The sequence below is a fragment of the Nomascus leucogenys genome, chromosome 23, assembly GCF_006542625.1.
Source record: "Nomascus leucogenys isolate Asia chromosome 23, Asia_NLE_v1, whole genome shotgun sequence".
Taxonomy (NCBI): domain Eukaryota; kingdom Metazoa; phylum Chordata; class Mammalia; order Primates; family Hylobatidae; genus Nomascus; species Nomascus leucogenys.
In genome coordinates, this window is record NC_044403.1 from 32,470,934 (window position 1) to 32,487,004 (window position 16,071).

The following is a 16,071-nucleotide window of genomic DNA, read 5'->3' on the forward strand; positions in this document are numbered from 1 at the left end:
CTCAACTGCATAAGACAGGCATTCCCAGAGTGGCCGTTTATAGACCGCCCCCCAGGACTGCATTCCTTTCCCAGGGTATTAATATTAATGTTCCTTGCTAGGAAAAGAATTTAGTGATATCTCTCCTACTTGCACGTCCGTTTATAGGCTCTCTGCAAGAAGAAAAATATGGCTCTTTTTGCCCGACCCCACAGGCAGTCAGACCTTATGGCTTTCTTCCCTTGTTCCCTAAAAATCGCTATTATTCTGTTCTTTTTCAAGCTGCACCGATTTCATATTGTTCAAACACACGTTTTACAATCAATTTGTACAGTTAACACAATTATCACGGTGGTCTTGAGGTGAGGTACATCCTCAGCTTACGAAGATAACAGGATTAAGTGATTAAAGTAAAGACAGGCATAAGAAATTATAAAAGTATTATTTGGAAACTGATAAATGTCCATGAAATTTTCACAATTCATGTTCCTCTGCCATGGCTCCAGCTGGCCCTCCATTCGGGGTCCCTGACTTCCTGCAACAGAACTAAACAACTGCGGATGAGCTGGGAGCAGAAGGAACACTCCCTTGACCTTTTCTGAGGAGTGCCCCTGTCACTTCCTCACTCACAAGCTCCTTGTCTCTCATTTGCCCATGACCAGGTGGTGTACTTCACGGCCACATTTCCTTACCTCATGCTGGTGGTCCTGTTAATTCGAGGGGTGACGTTGCCTGGGGCAGCCCAAGGAATTCAGTTTTACCTGTACCCAAACCTCACACGCCTGTGGGATCCCCAGGTAAGAAGCCACAGACAGGAGCCCTCTGTGGCTCCCAGGGCACCTGAGCATCAGTCTTTCCCTGCACTCTGACGGGGAACCCCTGCACCTAGCACTACCCTAGGGTGTCCACAGTGGCAGCGGGAGTGCACCCTTCCTTCTCTAAACATCTGTTTGTTGCCAGAAAGGGTCCCCAATCCAGACCCCAAGAGAGGGTTCTTGGACCTCTCACAAGAAAGAATTTGGGGGGAGTAGAATAAAGCAAAAGCAAGCTTATTAAGAAAGTAAAGGAGGCCAGGCACAGTGGCTCATGCCTGTAATCCCAGCACTTTGGGAGGCCGAGGTGGGTGGATCATTTGATGTCAGGAGTTCAAGACCAGTCTGGCCAACATAGTGAAACCACGTCTACTAAAAATACAAAAATTAGCCGGGTGTAGTGGCAGGCACCTGAAGTCCCAGCTACTCGGGAGGCTGAGGCAGGAGAATCTCTTGAACCCGGGAGGTGAAGGTTTCAGTGAGCTGAGATCGCGCCACTGCACTCCAGCCTGGACAACAGAGCGAGACTCTGTCTCTAAAATAAAATAAAATAAAATAAAATAAAATAAAGGAATAAAGAATGGCTGCTCCATAGGCAGGGCAGCCCCAGGGCTACTGGTTGCGCATTTTTATGGTTATTTCTTGATTATATGCTAAACAAGGGGTGGATTATTCATTAGTTTCCTGGAAACGTGTGCGCAATTCCCAAAACTGAGGGTTCCCCGCATTTTAGACCATAGAGGTTAACTTCCTGACGTTGCCATGGCATTTGTAAACTGTCATGGAGCTGGTGAGAGTGTCTTTCAGCATGCTAGTGCATAATAATTTACACATAATGAGTGGTGAGGAAGAACAGAGGTCACTTCTGTTGCCATCTTGGTTTTGGTGGGTTTTGGCCGGCTTCTTTACTGAAACTGTTTTATCAGCAAGGTCTTTATGACCTGTATCTTCTGACGTGATGACCTCCTGTCTCATCCCGTGACTTAGAATGCCTTACCTCCTGGGATGCAGCCCCAGTGGGTCTCAGCTTTATTTTACCCAGCCCCTATTCAAGCTGGAGTCGCTGTGGTTCAAATGCCTCTGACATGTTAGCAGCTGTTTGTGGTCATAAGGTGTCTGACACTGTCCCTTCTTGGGTTCACAGCTGCCAGGGAACCCAGGCAAATGTTACTAGGGTAGTATTTCTAGTAATATTTCTCTAGGGCCACAAGTGTCACTCACAGTCCCTACTCAAGGGTGCCCTTCTCCCATCCTCTCCGCACCTGCTTTGTACATTTATCTCTTAGGAGCTCATCTCCTACTGAGCTTCCTCTTTAATTCTTACCCCTCAGTCTGCCTCCTGGTTCCCTGCCTCTGCCCATGTGACCCATGTCTAGGCCGCAGCTCCCTGGCCCCGCCCTCAGCCCGCTGGGCTAGTGTTAAGTTTCCCTGTCAGCTGTCCAGAGGCTCTGGGTCTCCTCCCCACCACCCTTCCTTTGTGGTCTGCATGCCCTCTGCTACAGCTGGCTTTTTTACCGTCCGGGTAGGGAGGGGTGGTGTTGCCTGTGGCCTGAAGGGGGTTGGAAAGCAAGGCCTGGAAGGGGCAGCCCCTGCCTCTGACAGGTCTCTTACCGTCCCCTCTTTGGCAGCCATTTGAAAGCTGGCAAAGCCAGGAGGTGTCGAGGGCCAGAGGGGTGCGTGGGTAAGCTCCGCCCTGGAGGCCCTGAAGTGTTGTTACCTGGTTATGCCCTGCTCTGCCTCCTGGGTGCAGAGACCACCCTGCGGGGGAGTGAGTGGGCAACCTAGAGCCACGTCTATGAAAGAAGCCCCAAGGAGACATGAGGGCGGGCGGCCCCCAGCACGTAGGAGACACACTGGCTGGCTTTCCAAACGTTTGAAATAGTCAGGCACCAGCATATTCACTGACGTTGCTGACAGGGAGCAAGAGAAAGGGGACAGGCACACTGAGGCTGGGAGCCCCATGCACGCAGGGGCAATGGCTCCCCCTGGGGCAGAGTGTCAGGCGATCCGGAAGCCAAACTGTCCTCAGGTCTCCTGGCCACTCCGGCCAGGTTTTGATTCTTTCAGCCTGAGCTCTGCTGGGACGCTGTGGCTTCCAGAAGCAGACAGATCACTGCTATTCAGAAACCTCCCGGCAGAGTCAAGTAGCCCTGGTCCTGAGTGTTTCTCAGTAACGTTCTGGTGGGATAGCAGCTTATCCTTCCCTTCTCCCATTTCTCAGACAGCGTGGAGATACAGACTGCTACTGCCACAGGTCCACACAGGGTACGAGGGCGGCAGTCAGGCTTTGGAGCCAAACTGTAGAAGCACAACTGGGGTCCTAGAAGGATCCCAGTGCACGTTCCTCCTTGTAAGATGAGCACACTGTGGCCTGAGGTTGTGCAGCCAGTAATTATGGCAGACCAGGCAAAGGGTATCTTTGTTTTGTGAATCATAAGCCCTTTGACTTATCTGGAACCAAAGGGTTGTGATGGACAGGAGGTGGTGAGCAGGAGTTGTAGGGGAAGTTGAATGGAGGGGAGGCTTTGAAGGCCGGGTGAAGAGTTTGGCTTGGATTCCCCACACAAGAGAAAGCCATTGTGGTTCTGGAGGGGCAGAGTTGAGAACCAGTGGCTAAGCTACAAAGTTCGTCTTTGTCTGCAGGTAGGCCAGAGAGGAAGGAGGCATGATCAGGAATGGTGACGGGCAGGTAGGCTGGCAGAGAAAAAGGACAGAGGGGCTCAGTATTTCCACAACAGATTCATGGCTTTGTCCTTATCAGCTATTTATAGCTAACAGCTAGGGCGTGCTTCCTCGGTCCCTGACATTGTTAAGAGGCTTACGTGCATTATTTCAGCAAACACTCTCAGCAGATCAACAAGGCATCCCCATTTTATAGATTAGGACATTAAGGCCTAGAGAGCTTAAAGCATGTTTTCATCCTCATACCTGCAACTGGGACTGGGTCTGAATGATGACGAATCCCATGCACTTTATGATCCACTCTTGGAGACGAGGTCCCTGGCCACTCACTTTTGTTTCTCTCACAGCTTATGCATTCAGCAAAACCCTGAATGAATCTACTATGAGCATCTTTTATGTGCCGGATCTGTTTCAGGTGCCACGTTTGCTATATAGTAGCTTCCAGAAAACGTAAAGAAGGTGGACCAGGTAGCTTTCAACTTCTCAGCATTAGTGAGGCCATACGTCTCTGTCGGGGTGACTGCAGGACAAAGACCTCTTTCAGTCTGTACTCTGGGATACCATTCTTTCCATTCCAGCCAGCTTTGGGCTGTGCAGGGAGCATCTGTGTTCCAAGTGCTTTGGGGCTGTGGGGAGGGGGATGGCTCAAGTGCCGGGACTAGTCCCCAGCAGCCTTCTTCTCTGCCTGGTCCAAGTCTCATGCTGAAGCTAGGCCTTTGTTGTCAGTGAACAAAGCAGCACCTGCAGGGTGGGGGTGCTTTGCCAGAGCCCTAATTGAATCTAGTTGGCACTCCCCAGGAAGTGTGATCATTCTAACTGGCATTTGCCTGGCACTTGAGAAAGTTGCAAAATGTCTTCTCCCTGACACAGACCAAAGACGCATCTCTGCCAAGCACTGAGGCCGGTTGTCAGGAGCCAGGCAGAGACAACGCCGTGCTCCCCTCTTGTTTGCTCCCCTTTTCCTGCCAGGCTTGCTGTTTGAGGGGCAGGTTGCTGCCTTTCCCGGTGTTCCCAGGCCTTGTCTCGTCTCCCTGGAGAATGGCCACTGGAGACCCAGGGCTCTGCTGGAGCGTGTGCTTTACTCAGACCACTTGTTTCTTTCCCGGGTCCTGGCCCTGTGCCTGCTCTACTGCGCTTGCTGAGGGCAGGGGATGGGAGGAGGGCATCCAAAGAGCCCACGTGGAACCTTTTAAATCCCCACGTTAAGCAAGTCTAAGGAAAGGTTTGTTTAGGGAGGAAGCTGAAATCACCGATTAGAACTAGTCTTTCTTTTAGTATTGAAATCCAATCTATGCCACCTCATTATCAGTGAAAGATGAGCTGCTTTTTAAAATAATAGCAGCAGTAAACAGTGGCCAAAACTAACCTTATTATGTCCTTCTTGTTCGCCAGGCCCTTTGCTGAGTGCTTGACGCAGTTCAACCCTGTGAGTTTGGGGTCAGCCTCATCTTACGGATGGAGAAACAGAAGCTTAGGAAACTTACGAAACTTGCCCAGAATCACAAAACTAGCATGTGGGGGAGCGTGGGTTTTATCTCAAGTAGCTTTTCATCAAAAGCTGCTGTCTTATTTACCATGATAGATATTTCCCAAAGAATATGAATTATTTGAGAGTTTTAACAGCTGCTTTTTATTTTTCCAGAAGGTGAGATAGGAAGCTAATATTTATTTATGTGTTAGGCATTTTACATACATTATTTTATTTGTTATTATACCCATTTTCCTGATGAGAAAAGGGAGGTTCAGGGAGGTTAAGTGACTTGCCTAAGATCACACAGCCAGTAATTAATAAAGTCAGGAATTGAGCCCAGATTAATGTAACTTCAAAGCTGTGCTTTTCCATTACACAACATTGCCTTCCTAAAAATAGTAGACAGATATTAATAATCCTGGGGGTTGGACTTGAGGCTGAAAACATCTTTCCCAGATCTTCTAGAGTCCCCTCTCCTCCTCTTTTCCTCCAAGACCTCTTTTACCTGCATTCCACCAAGGATTTTTTACACTTGTTTTTCCCTTGGTCGGCCTTCTGCCCTAGCCAGAGACAAATCAGAGCTTTATTCCAGAAACCAGGGCTAGTGGAGTGGGCAGGGATGGGTTGCCTGTGGTGGGAATGGAACAGCTTGCTCTGACCCCGTTCTCTTCCCCATCCCAGCAGGCTTGTCGGGCGGCAGCTGTGTGGGGAGCTGGGGCTTGCCAAGCTCCCAGCGAGGGGGCTTTGGTCAAAGGCTTTAGTCAAAGAGTGCATTGACCCTTGCGCTCTGGGTTCTCAGCCTCCTGCTGCATTTTCCTTAGTTCTCATTAACCTCTCCCCCAACTCAGCCTCCATGTGACCCCACTCCGACCTCCCACCCCTGCCGAGGCGAGATAAATGGCCAAGTCACGATTTCTCTTGTTATTCCTTCCCAAGCACAAGTTCACAAAGCTGCCCGTACCCGGCTTGCGCCTCTGCCTGTGTGCGGGCAGCCGCGGCCTGTCTCCTTGGTAATTCATGGCCCAGTCTGCACCCAGTGCACTGTCAGGCCCGGGGCAAATGTCCAAGGCGCGAGGCCTCCGGGCTCCCGGGGCACATCCTGAACGACCTTTTTGGGAGGGGGTGCCCAACATCATGAAGGGGCAGTACCTGTGGGTCCCAGGAGGCATGCATTGGTCCTGAACCCTTACACCTCTGACCCTGGGGAAGCACTTTCTCTCTAAGCTCAGGGCCTTTTGCCGGAAGGTCCTGCTCTTGAAGCTGCCAATAACTTCGCCAGTGAAGCAGGAATGAGATAGAACCGAGTGACTTTCATGCCAAAGTCAGTGAGTTTTCCTGAGATGAATATCTTTGCAGGATCTGTGTGGCAGAGTTTTAGAAGAGGAAAGGATTGGGAATGTTTTGAGGGAGCAAAAAGACTGGCCAAGGCCTCTCCTCAAAGCTGGTGTCGCCTCACACTGAAACTTTTTTTTTTAAACTGGGAGAAGTGAGACACTGCAGTTTGCAAGCACCCCCTTCCTGTCCCGGGGTCTCTCCTTCATTCCCTTTCCTTTTCTAGCATTTCATTCCCAGTGTTTCCTTCTCTGTGTGATTTCCTCCCTGGCCCCAGCCCCTCCAGATCCTCCTCTGTGCTTCTTGCTGCTGACCCCTTGTGCCCGGTGGCACCTCCTGCCTCACAGACCACCTCAGGACAGGATTCCCAGTGAACTCAAGAATGGGAGGCTGGAGACATTATTCCCTTCCCCCTACCGTCTTCCCTGCTCTGTCCCTGGCCCTGCAGAATGGAGACATGATGAGAGGAGGGGTGCCCTGGTGCACCCCTGATGCAGGGGCCATAGGACAGCATCCCATACGTGGAGACCATTAGGGTCACCCAGGAAGCTCTGAAAAGGATACGAGTTCTGGGTTCTCCTTCAGGCCTGGGGATTCAGTGTCTCGACTGGAGATGCTAGCTGAGGAATCGGCATGATTCTGAGGTGGTCAGCCTGCTGATGGATCCCTCGGGCCCCTACACTGCTGAGAAATGTGGCCACTTTGGTAGGGGTGAGCGTGAAAGGAGGGAGCAAGGGGTAGGGGCTGAGGGTGGTGAACATGCTTTGGGAGGTAGGCAAAGACCAGGAAGGGACTGAGGAATTGGAGGCCTGATACTAGCGGAAGAGAGGATGAAAGGGTAGAGGGTTTTCTGGAAAGTAGGGGCCTGCCTGGGGGGTTCTGGCATGAGGCTGAGCAAAAGACACGGATGGGTCATCCGGTGCCCTTTCCGTTGGGAACACAGACACGTGAGGAACACCTGCTTGGATGTCTGCGTCCATAGCGGGGTGCTCCCTGGTTGTGCTCACGTCACCAGGGGCAGGAGCGCCTGGGGAGGGTCCTGCAGATCTGCAGGGTCACTCGGTCCTGTTGCCTTGATGTTCTTTCTGTCTGGGATGTTATTCTAGCTGTTAGATCTAAATCATAACATGCACAGGCTGGGCGAGCCAGCTGAGAAAATAACAATAACAACTGAACTCTATGTTTAGCTGGACTGTGATTTTTCCCCTCCCAAGGAGTACAAAGCCCTCTTCAGAGGTGTTTCTTTTCGTCCTTTTGCCTTTTTGTGAGCCGAGAATTATTTTCCCTGTCTTTAGACAGAGGTTGCTGAGACGTGAGGGGCAAAGCTACATACTGGCGGTGGCCCTGCTATTAGGGGCAGTGTTCCTGGGGACGCGGTGCCTGGATTCCTCCACACTGGTCATAGGAGAAAGTGGCGGCAGAACCTAGGATCAAACACCTGATGGGAGACGTAGCTTTGTTCTAGAGCCCTGTCCCACCCCCCTACACGCTTCCGCCATGGTCTTTTCGTCTTTTCCATTTTCTTTGAATGCCTAATGCCTGTTCTATCCTGGTAGTGCCCAAGAAACTTCATCTAGGAGTCCAGGGAGTGGAGCCCACTGGGGTGAGCAGAGGTAGCAGGATGCCAGTGTTGGCTGAGAGCAGGTTTCTCACCATCCCTAGCCAGGGTCCAGCTCAGCCACTTGCCTATGTCTGCCCATGGCTTGACTGGCCTGGCTTTCCTGGGAGTTCACCTTTCTTGCCCTTCCCCTTTGTAGGTGTGGATGGATGCAGGCACCCAGATATTCTTCTCCTTCGCCATCTGTCTTGGGTGCCTGACAGCCCTGGGCAGCTACAACAAGTACCACAACAACTGCTACAGGTGATTGGGGGCGTGGGGCCCGAGCCACACACCTGCTTCTCTCTACTGTCCCTCCAGCCACGCTAGATGAGGGTGAGTTGGAGGGTGCATCAGCTCCTGGATCTGCCCCTCTGTCTACACCCCCATATCCAACACCCCAGGGCTACCAGGAGCTGCAAGGAGCCAACTGCAAGATGGACAGAGAATTGCATCTGAAAGGGTGGGATAGTTGTGATTGGCTGGGAGACCACAGCAGGGGACCCGGCCTCCTGGCTGATGTAGAGGTTAGTGGGCTCAGGAGTGCTAGGTAAGCAAGCCTGAGAAGCACAACAGGTCTTTGAATAATGTCGTTTCCTTATAACTTGGATGAGAAAAATAAACTGGTTTCATTATAGGTTGTTTTGCTTAAAATTGCAATCTGCAAGAATGTATCGATGATGTGAAGTGAGGTCCTACTGCGATTAGCAGTGTCATGCGTTGCACCCCAGTCTTGCTTGCTTGGTAAATCTGCCCCAAAAACTTTGAATCCTTACCCATTTTTCATACCATCTCCCTCACGTCACATCCTGTCCCCTTTGCTCTCTCCTTGCCTACCTGGTTTGTGCTCAGAAGATTTAAGCCAATTTTAACACAAGCTGAAACATAGCTGAAATGAAATCATATTGTGCATCTCAAAACTGAATTTAGGTGACTAAGAGTTATTGTTGTTTGGAATTACCCACGTCTGCACCCCTGTGTTAGCCAAATGGGATTACGGCCAAGTGGCAGTGTCCCATGAGGTGTGGGCCGATATGGCAGAGAGGGGCGGCTGTGTGGCGGTTTGTCACATCTAGGTCCATGTTTTACTTCCCTGGAGCCCCCTCATTCTTTTAGGACTACCTTGATTTATTCCATCCCTGGGCTGGTGGGGCCAAGGAGTGTTGGAGGAGAGCCAGTGCTTTGTGTGGCCCTCTGAATTCTGCCAGGTAGCCCTGCTCCGGCGTCCGTGAAGGGGCCAGGACAGTGTCTGCCAGGAGGGGCTGTGCTCCCAGACAGGAAGCAGGAGAGGTTGCAGCCCTGCTCTGACCCTGCCATTCTACCCTCTCCTCACCCCTGCCCCACAGGGACTGCATCGCCCTCTGCTTCCTCAACAGCGGCACCAGCTTTGTGGCCGGCTTTGCCATCTTCTCCATCCTGGGCTTCATGTCTCAGGAGCAGGGGGTGCCCATCTCTGAGGTGGCCGAGTCAGGTGAGTGTTACTGGGGAGGCCTGGAGGTAGTGAGCCTGGTTCAAACCTCTGGCAGCCAGGGTCTAGAGGCGTTTCTGTTGTGTCACCTACACTCTGGGTGAGCTATGACCACCATTCAGTGGATGCACTCTGGGAAGACGTGGGGGAGAATCGAAACAGTAATTCCAGCTTTAAAGAGTAGGCATACAGTGAACATTTTTCTTCCCATCCTTGGCTTCCAGTTCATTACCCTGGAAGCAGCCAATGTTAATCTATTTCGTGTTTATCCTTCCAGAAATAGTTTAGACATATATGAGAAAAAATATATATACAGACATATACATGCAATACGTATTACTATTTCTATTTCTTGCCACCTTCTTAAAAAACCAAATAATAACATACTATATACACTGTTCTGCACCTGGCCTCATTTTGTTCACTTTAAAATGAATGTCAAGGAGAAGTTTCTATCAGCACATAGGGTTTCCCCCTTTTGTGAGTGACTGCCTTTCCACCATGCAGTGCTGTTTTGCTGCTTTCAAATAACATCAAGGCCCAGGCCCCGATCTGAATAAGCCGTAAAATGTTTCTCTTGCTCACCTATTTTTGCCCTGTAACAAGATGATTTTTTACCATGGCATTCAGAAGCACGCCTGGGCCACACAGGATGCCAATCCCTGGGCAGTGGATGTCTGTGATTCTCATTAAGAACGATAGTGTCTCTCTCTCCCTCCCTCTTTTTTTTTTTTTTTTTAACTTTTTGAGATGGAGCCTTTCTCTGTCACCCAGGCTGGAGTGCAGTGACATGATCTCGGCTCACTGCAACCTCCGCTTCCTGGGCTGAAGTGATTCTCATGCCTCAGCTTCCCGAGTAGCTGAGATTACAGGTGCATGCCACCACGCCTGACTAATTTTTGTATTTTTAGTAGCGACAGGGTTTCACCATGTTGGCCAGGCTGGTCTTGAACCTCTGGCCTCAAGTGATCCACCTACCCCAGCCTCCCAAAGTGCTGGGATCATAGGCATCAGCCGCCATGCCTGGCCTGTGTCTCACTTTCTAAGTGTTGACTGCACTCCAGGTGCTGGGCGAGGCGCTCTATTGTACCATGCAACGGAAACCTGCAGGGCAGGCCCTGCACACCCCCACCTCACCAATGTGGGAGCTGGGACTGGCAGAAGCAAAAGACCTCCAAGGTCACAGTGGTGCTCTTCGCTTTTCAGAGGAACTTCCCATGGTAGACTCAGGCTCTATTACATGCGTTTTTTCCTGCCATATGAGTCAGTCGAGAGACACATTCATGGGCCGCGAGGATGTGTGTCAGCGGCATTCTGAAACCAGTGCCCGTGTAGTCATTGTAGGGTGACAGAACGGGCTCCAGGCGCAGAGGTGGTAAACTGGAGGCCTTAGGCCAACTCTGGCCTTGGAACGATTTTTTTGGTACCACCTACATTCCTTACAAATACAACAAAACATCGCGAGGAGCTGGGGCGTGATCGCTCCGCCTCTCACCAGGCCCTACCACCTCCTTGCGTTTTGCACTGGGTCTGCTTCACAAATTTCTATGGCCTGCTCGCTTCTGAGCTCATTCTAGGCTTGAAACCTCATGTCTGTACAATAGATCTGGAGATCCGGAGTCCTTTTAGGCCCACAGCCCTTTACACCTGCCGTCTCTAGATTCTGTTCTTGCCAGTGAGAATACAGTGAGAGGCACCTTGGAAATGCGAGAACCAGGTGGAGGTTGGGGTGGCTTCTCCTGGGTGAGGACGTAGTGGTGACAGTAACTTTGGGGTGAAGTTTCCTCTAGCCCGTGTTACTCTATGGCCCCACACTGGGAAGCCATGGGTCACCCATGGCCTGGAGCTGGCCTGGGCACTGGCCCGTGTTCCTCTGGGTTTTTTGTCGTAGGCCCTGGCCTGGCTTTCATCGCTTACCCGCGGGCCGTGGTGATGCTACCCTTCTCTCCTCTCTGGGCCTGCTGCTTCTTCTTCATGGTGGTTCTCCTGGGACTGGATAGCCAGGTATCAAGAGGCAGCCACTCAGAGGCTGAGAGATGAGTGGGGGGTGTGCGCTGGGGAGGAGGAGCAGTGGGCATGTCGTTCAGCTTTCTGCCCCACCCACCCTTAAAATAGCTGGGGACTGGGTGAGTGTCAGAAGTGGATGCCCTTTCGGGGACACGGGAGCTTGAGGGTGAGTCCTGACCTAACCAGGCAAGGACAATAGCTCTGGGGACCTGAGACAGTGAGGCTGGCAGGGCTGATCCTGGGAGCGAGAAGCCAGCGCTCATGGACAGGGCATCTTGGGAGCTCTCCTTCCCTCCGATCCCTTTGCCCTGTCATCCAGTTTGTGTGTGTAGAAAGCCTGGTGACAGCGCTGGTTGACATGTACCCTCACGTGTTCCGCAAGAAGAACCGGAGGGAAGTCCTCATCCTCGGAGTATCTGTCGTCTCCTTCCTTGTGGGGCTGATCATGCTCACAGAGGTGAGGGCCTGGGGAGCGGGGGAAGGCTGGGGAGGAGGAGCCAAGTGACAGCTGCTACCTGTCGGTGAGGCAGATACCCTGGCTCCCAGTCAGGGCAGGTCTTCTGGGCTTCCGGACACTAGGACTCCCTCTTTTCCCCATCCCAGGAACGACAAAGTAGGCAGGTCCCTCCTCTGGCCTTTGGGCATGGACCACCCACCTCCAGGGATGGGTGTGGAGCCATTTGGCTCCACAGTAAGTGAAGAGGTATGTGGAGCATTGGGTTGGGAGGAGCTGCCTCTCCAGCAAGATCTGGTGATTTCCCAGGCAGCTGAACCAAGTTCTATGTACAAACTTCAAAGCGAGAAAGGGAGCCCTGGGGCTGGGTGACATTCTGTGCCGTCTCAAGGGAGGAGGAGGGAGACACGGAGCTTGTCAGCTTGACAATATCAATAACAGACCTTATCCTGATCCTTTCCCCAAAGAGTACACTCTATGTCTTGGGCTTCGGGGCCAGTCCCTAAGTGTTCTCAGATATAATCTAACAATAGCTGTCTTATTTCGTCTATATTCTGTCCCAAAACAATAATAAAAATAATTAGTATCTCATATCTGCCTCGTGCTTTATGGCTTACAAATTACTTCTATTTTGTGATCCGTCTCCTGCGATCCTCACCAACTCTGCTCTGTGCCTCCACTGTATGAAGTTAAAGGGCACAGGAGTGAATCTTTCTGTTTCCACCGGATAAAGTTCTTTTTAAAATAATCTCCTCCCATGCAGGGCGGAATGTACGTGTTCCAGCTCTTTGACTACTATGCAGCCAGTGGCATGTGCCTCCTGTTCGTGGCCATCTTTGAGTCCCTCTGTGTGGCTTGGGTTTACGGTGAGTGACTCCTCCCTAGGTCCCAGCATCCTCCTCTCGTCTAAGGGTCTTGGGGTCCTTAGACACGAAACAGACATCTACTGCTCACACTTCCCTTTTCCTGGGGCGCCTCCCTACCCAACCTCCAAAATCTTGCAAATCCTAAATTGCTACCTTTGGAGGGCCCTCCAGAAGCTGCCTTGCCCGCAGTCTTGGTTATAGCCGTACCTCGACCACCTCAGGTGGGTCCATATCCTGCCCTGTCCAAATGTTTTCAGCTTTTGACAACCTTGATAATCAGGAAGTGACTGCCTGTACCCAAGCCAAGTCCTGCTGTTTATGCCTATGAATGCCGGGGAAGAGCTTTCTCCCAGCAACGATTTGAATGGACAGCTGTGATGTCATCTCTTTATGGGTCCCTGCCCATTCTGATCTGGTTGTGGCCCCATCCTGATGTTCTGGGTGCCGAAGAATGACTTTCTCCCCCGTCCTTCTTCTTCTCTCCATTTAGGAGCCAGGCGCTTCTACGACAACATCGAAGACATGATTGGGTACAGGCCATGGCCTCTTATCAAATACTGTTGGCTCTTCCTCACACCAGCTGTGTGCACAGTAAGATCATTTCGGGGATAAAGTCAGATGAAGGGAGGGAGAGATGGTGGCTAGCAGGGTAGAGAAGCCGTTAGCCCTGCAATGGACTTCTTTCTAGGAACTGAAAATCATCTTAGATTTTCACTCATCCTCCTTTTGGATTCTAGAAAACTACAGCAAGATAGATTCTTCCTTTCCATTTCGCAGAAGGATAAACTGAGGTCCAGAGCTGTCAGACGGTTTGACCAACACCACAGTGTGAGTCTAACGTCACAGGCCAGGACTGAAGCCCGGGTGCCTTGGGCTGCTCATAATAGTACTAATAACCACAGCAATCGAAAAGCAGCCGGTATAGAGCACTGACTTTGTGTCGGGCACAAGGTGCTTTAACACGTATTAACTCATTTAATCCTCACAAGAGTCCCATAAAGGAAGTGCTGTTGTTACACTGGTGCTACAGGTGAAACTGAGGTTGAAGAGGTTGTTAAGCCACTGGCCCAAGCGAGAAAGTTGCAGAGAACTGGGATTCAAACCCACGCAACCTGGCTCCAGAATGTGGGCCTGAAACCCCAAGGTGCAGCTTCCTTTGGCCTTGTCTCTTTGTGTCAGCTGTTCCTGAGCCCCCACTGTGTGCAAGATATAACTGAGGAGCAGAGGGAGAACGAGGCATGGCCTCTACCCTTGAGGTGTACTCGTACCCCAAACTCACGGTGCAGGAGGGGTAGTAAATACCTCCCAGCATGCAGTGGCCACATGACCACAACCTAACTGGGAGTCAGCTGCACGTAGAGGTGCCCAGGGGTACAGGGGCCCTGGAGTGACAAAGTATACTGCTGGAGGGTGTGGGTTTTGGGCAGAGTGTGGATGGAGAAGATTGGAGGCTAATTGGTCCAGAAGAGCCTAGAGGGAATCCAGGCTTGGAGGGTGATTTCTGCCAGGCTGCTGGGGGGCGGGGAAGCTGAGGGCACAAGGCCCCTGCCCCCCAACCCCTTTCTCTTCTGCTGTCCCCCCCAGGCCACCTTCCTCTTCTCCCTGATCAAGTACACTCCACTGACCTACAACAAGAAGTACACGTACCCATGGTGGGGCGATGCCCTGGGCTGGCTCCTGGCTCTGTCCTCCATGGTCTGCATTCCTGCCTGGAGCCTCTACAGACTCGGCACCCTCAAGGGCCCCTTCAGAGAGGTAGGGCCTTTGTGGGCAGGAAAGCAGCCAGAGGGGCTGGGAGGCTTCGCAGGCGCTGACAGGTGGGCTGCCAGCCAGGGTGCACACAGTTGTATGGAGGGGCCAGTGGGCCCAGCCTGGGTGTCAGGGAGCGATACAGTGCCTGCTGAGAAGTCTCAGGAAGACACAGGGGGACTCCCAGACAGCGGCTGTGATGACAGGAGGGCAGGTTTGTGTGTGAGGAGGCAGGTAGATGTTGGTGATGAGGGAAGCTGGCAGAACTGCCCCCACTCCGCACCTGACAGCCACCTCCACTCGCCCCGCAGAGAATCCGTCAGCTCATGTGCCCAGCCGAGGACCTGCCCCAGAGGAACCCAGCAGGACCCTCGGCTCCCGCCACCCCCAGGACCTCACTGCTCAGACTCACAGAGCTGGAGTCTCACTGCTAGGGGGCAGGCCTTGGATGGTGCCTGTGAGCCTGGCCGTGGGGATGGCTGCAGAAGCAGCCCCATGTGCTTCCCTGCCCCCGACCTGGAGTGGATAAGACAAGAGGGGTATTTTGGAGTCCACCTGCTGAGCTGGAGGCCTCCCACTCCAACTTTTCAGCTCAGGGGTTGCTGAACAGATGTGAAAGGCCAGTGCCAAGAGTGTCCCTCTGAGACCCTTGGGAAGCTGGGTGGGGGCTGGTGGGTGGGGCGAGACTGTTGCTGGCTTCAGGCCCTCTCATCCTTCATTCCATTAAATCCACATTCTTCCCGCTGACTGCTGGCGGTTCTGTCTGATTTCTGCCCCCCGCCTGGCTGCCTTGACCCTTCCCCATGTTATAGTTATGGCTTTAGGACCCTGCCCCTCCCCATCCTAGCCTCCCCCACTGAGTTATCCCTGGGGCCCACTCAGCACAGTGATGGGGGCGGGTGGTGGGGCCAGGCTGACAGCCTCCATCATCAGGCATCTGGACCAGAGGAGGCTGCCCAGCCTCTCTCCACGCGTCCTCAGCTTTCTTCCTCTGCCTTTGTGCTGTTGAATAAGAAAGGAAATTGAGGGACACATGAAGGAGACCCAAGTCCTAGCCAAAGGAAAGGGAAAGGCTGGTGGCAGCTTCCTCCTGCCCACTTTCCCTGCTGTGTCCTCGCCTACCCCCAGCGGCCAAAACTGTGCCTGTGTGCCACGGAGGCCGGGCACGGGGGACGTGGGAGAGGGCCGGCTATGACCACGCCCCAGTGCAGCAGGTGCCGGGAGCCTTGGCAGAGGAGGGCACTGCCCGGCTCAGCCAGCAGAGGGACGCCACTTCCTTGGAGCCGCCTCGCTCTTCTGAGGAGACACCGGATGCCGGGGCATCGCCAGATGTGGCCACGAGGGGGTGGTGCTACCATGGCCACAGCTCTACTGTCAGGGCCTGAGCTGCAGGGAGGAGCTCTTAGGGTGATGCTGCAAAGAGGATCCAGGTGGAAGGAAGTCCACGCCCACTGGGGGTCAGTGGGCATGGGGGGGTGCCCAGAGGGTGCCACAGGTGTGTCTCTGCAGCCTTGCCTCTGGGTATGAGCATGGAGCCCGGGCCCACATATTTCTGGCTGTTGCTTTGTGTGTGGTTTTGGAAGTGGCTGAACACACAGCTGCATCTCTCCCTGCCTGTGCGCAGGCTCGGGGGCCTGCCCATGTGCCCACCTGT

General features: G+C 52.7%; 1 protein-coding gene across 1 annotated transcript in view; it reads left to right on the forward strand.

The window, feature by feature from the left end:
- Positions 1–15,164, forward strand: part of SLC6A13 (solute carrier family 6 member 13) — a 40,613-nt gene extending 25,449 nt beyond the window's left edge. Inside the window, exons 7-15 of the mRNA XM_030804647.1 lie at positions 642–776; positions 8,034–8,137; positions 9,220–9,344; positions 11,233–11,345; positions 11,668–11,805; positions 12,566–12,668; positions 13,159–13,259; positions 14,253–14,423; positions 14,729–15,164. Coding sequence (XP_030660507.1) covers positions 642–776; positions 8,034–8,137; positions 9,220–9,344; positions 11,233–11,345; positions 11,668–11,805; positions 12,566–12,668; positions 13,159–13,259; positions 14,253–14,423; positions 14,729–14,851 — 1,113 coding nt within the window. The 3' untranslated portion in view covers positions 14,852–15,164. The remainder of the gene's footprint in view (positions 1–641; positions 777–8,033; positions 8,138–9,219; positions 9,345–11,232; positions 11,346–11,667; positions 11,806–12,565; positions 12,669–13,158; positions 13,260–14,252; positions 14,424–14,728) is intronic.
- Positions 15,165–16,071: the final 907 nt, after the last annotated feature.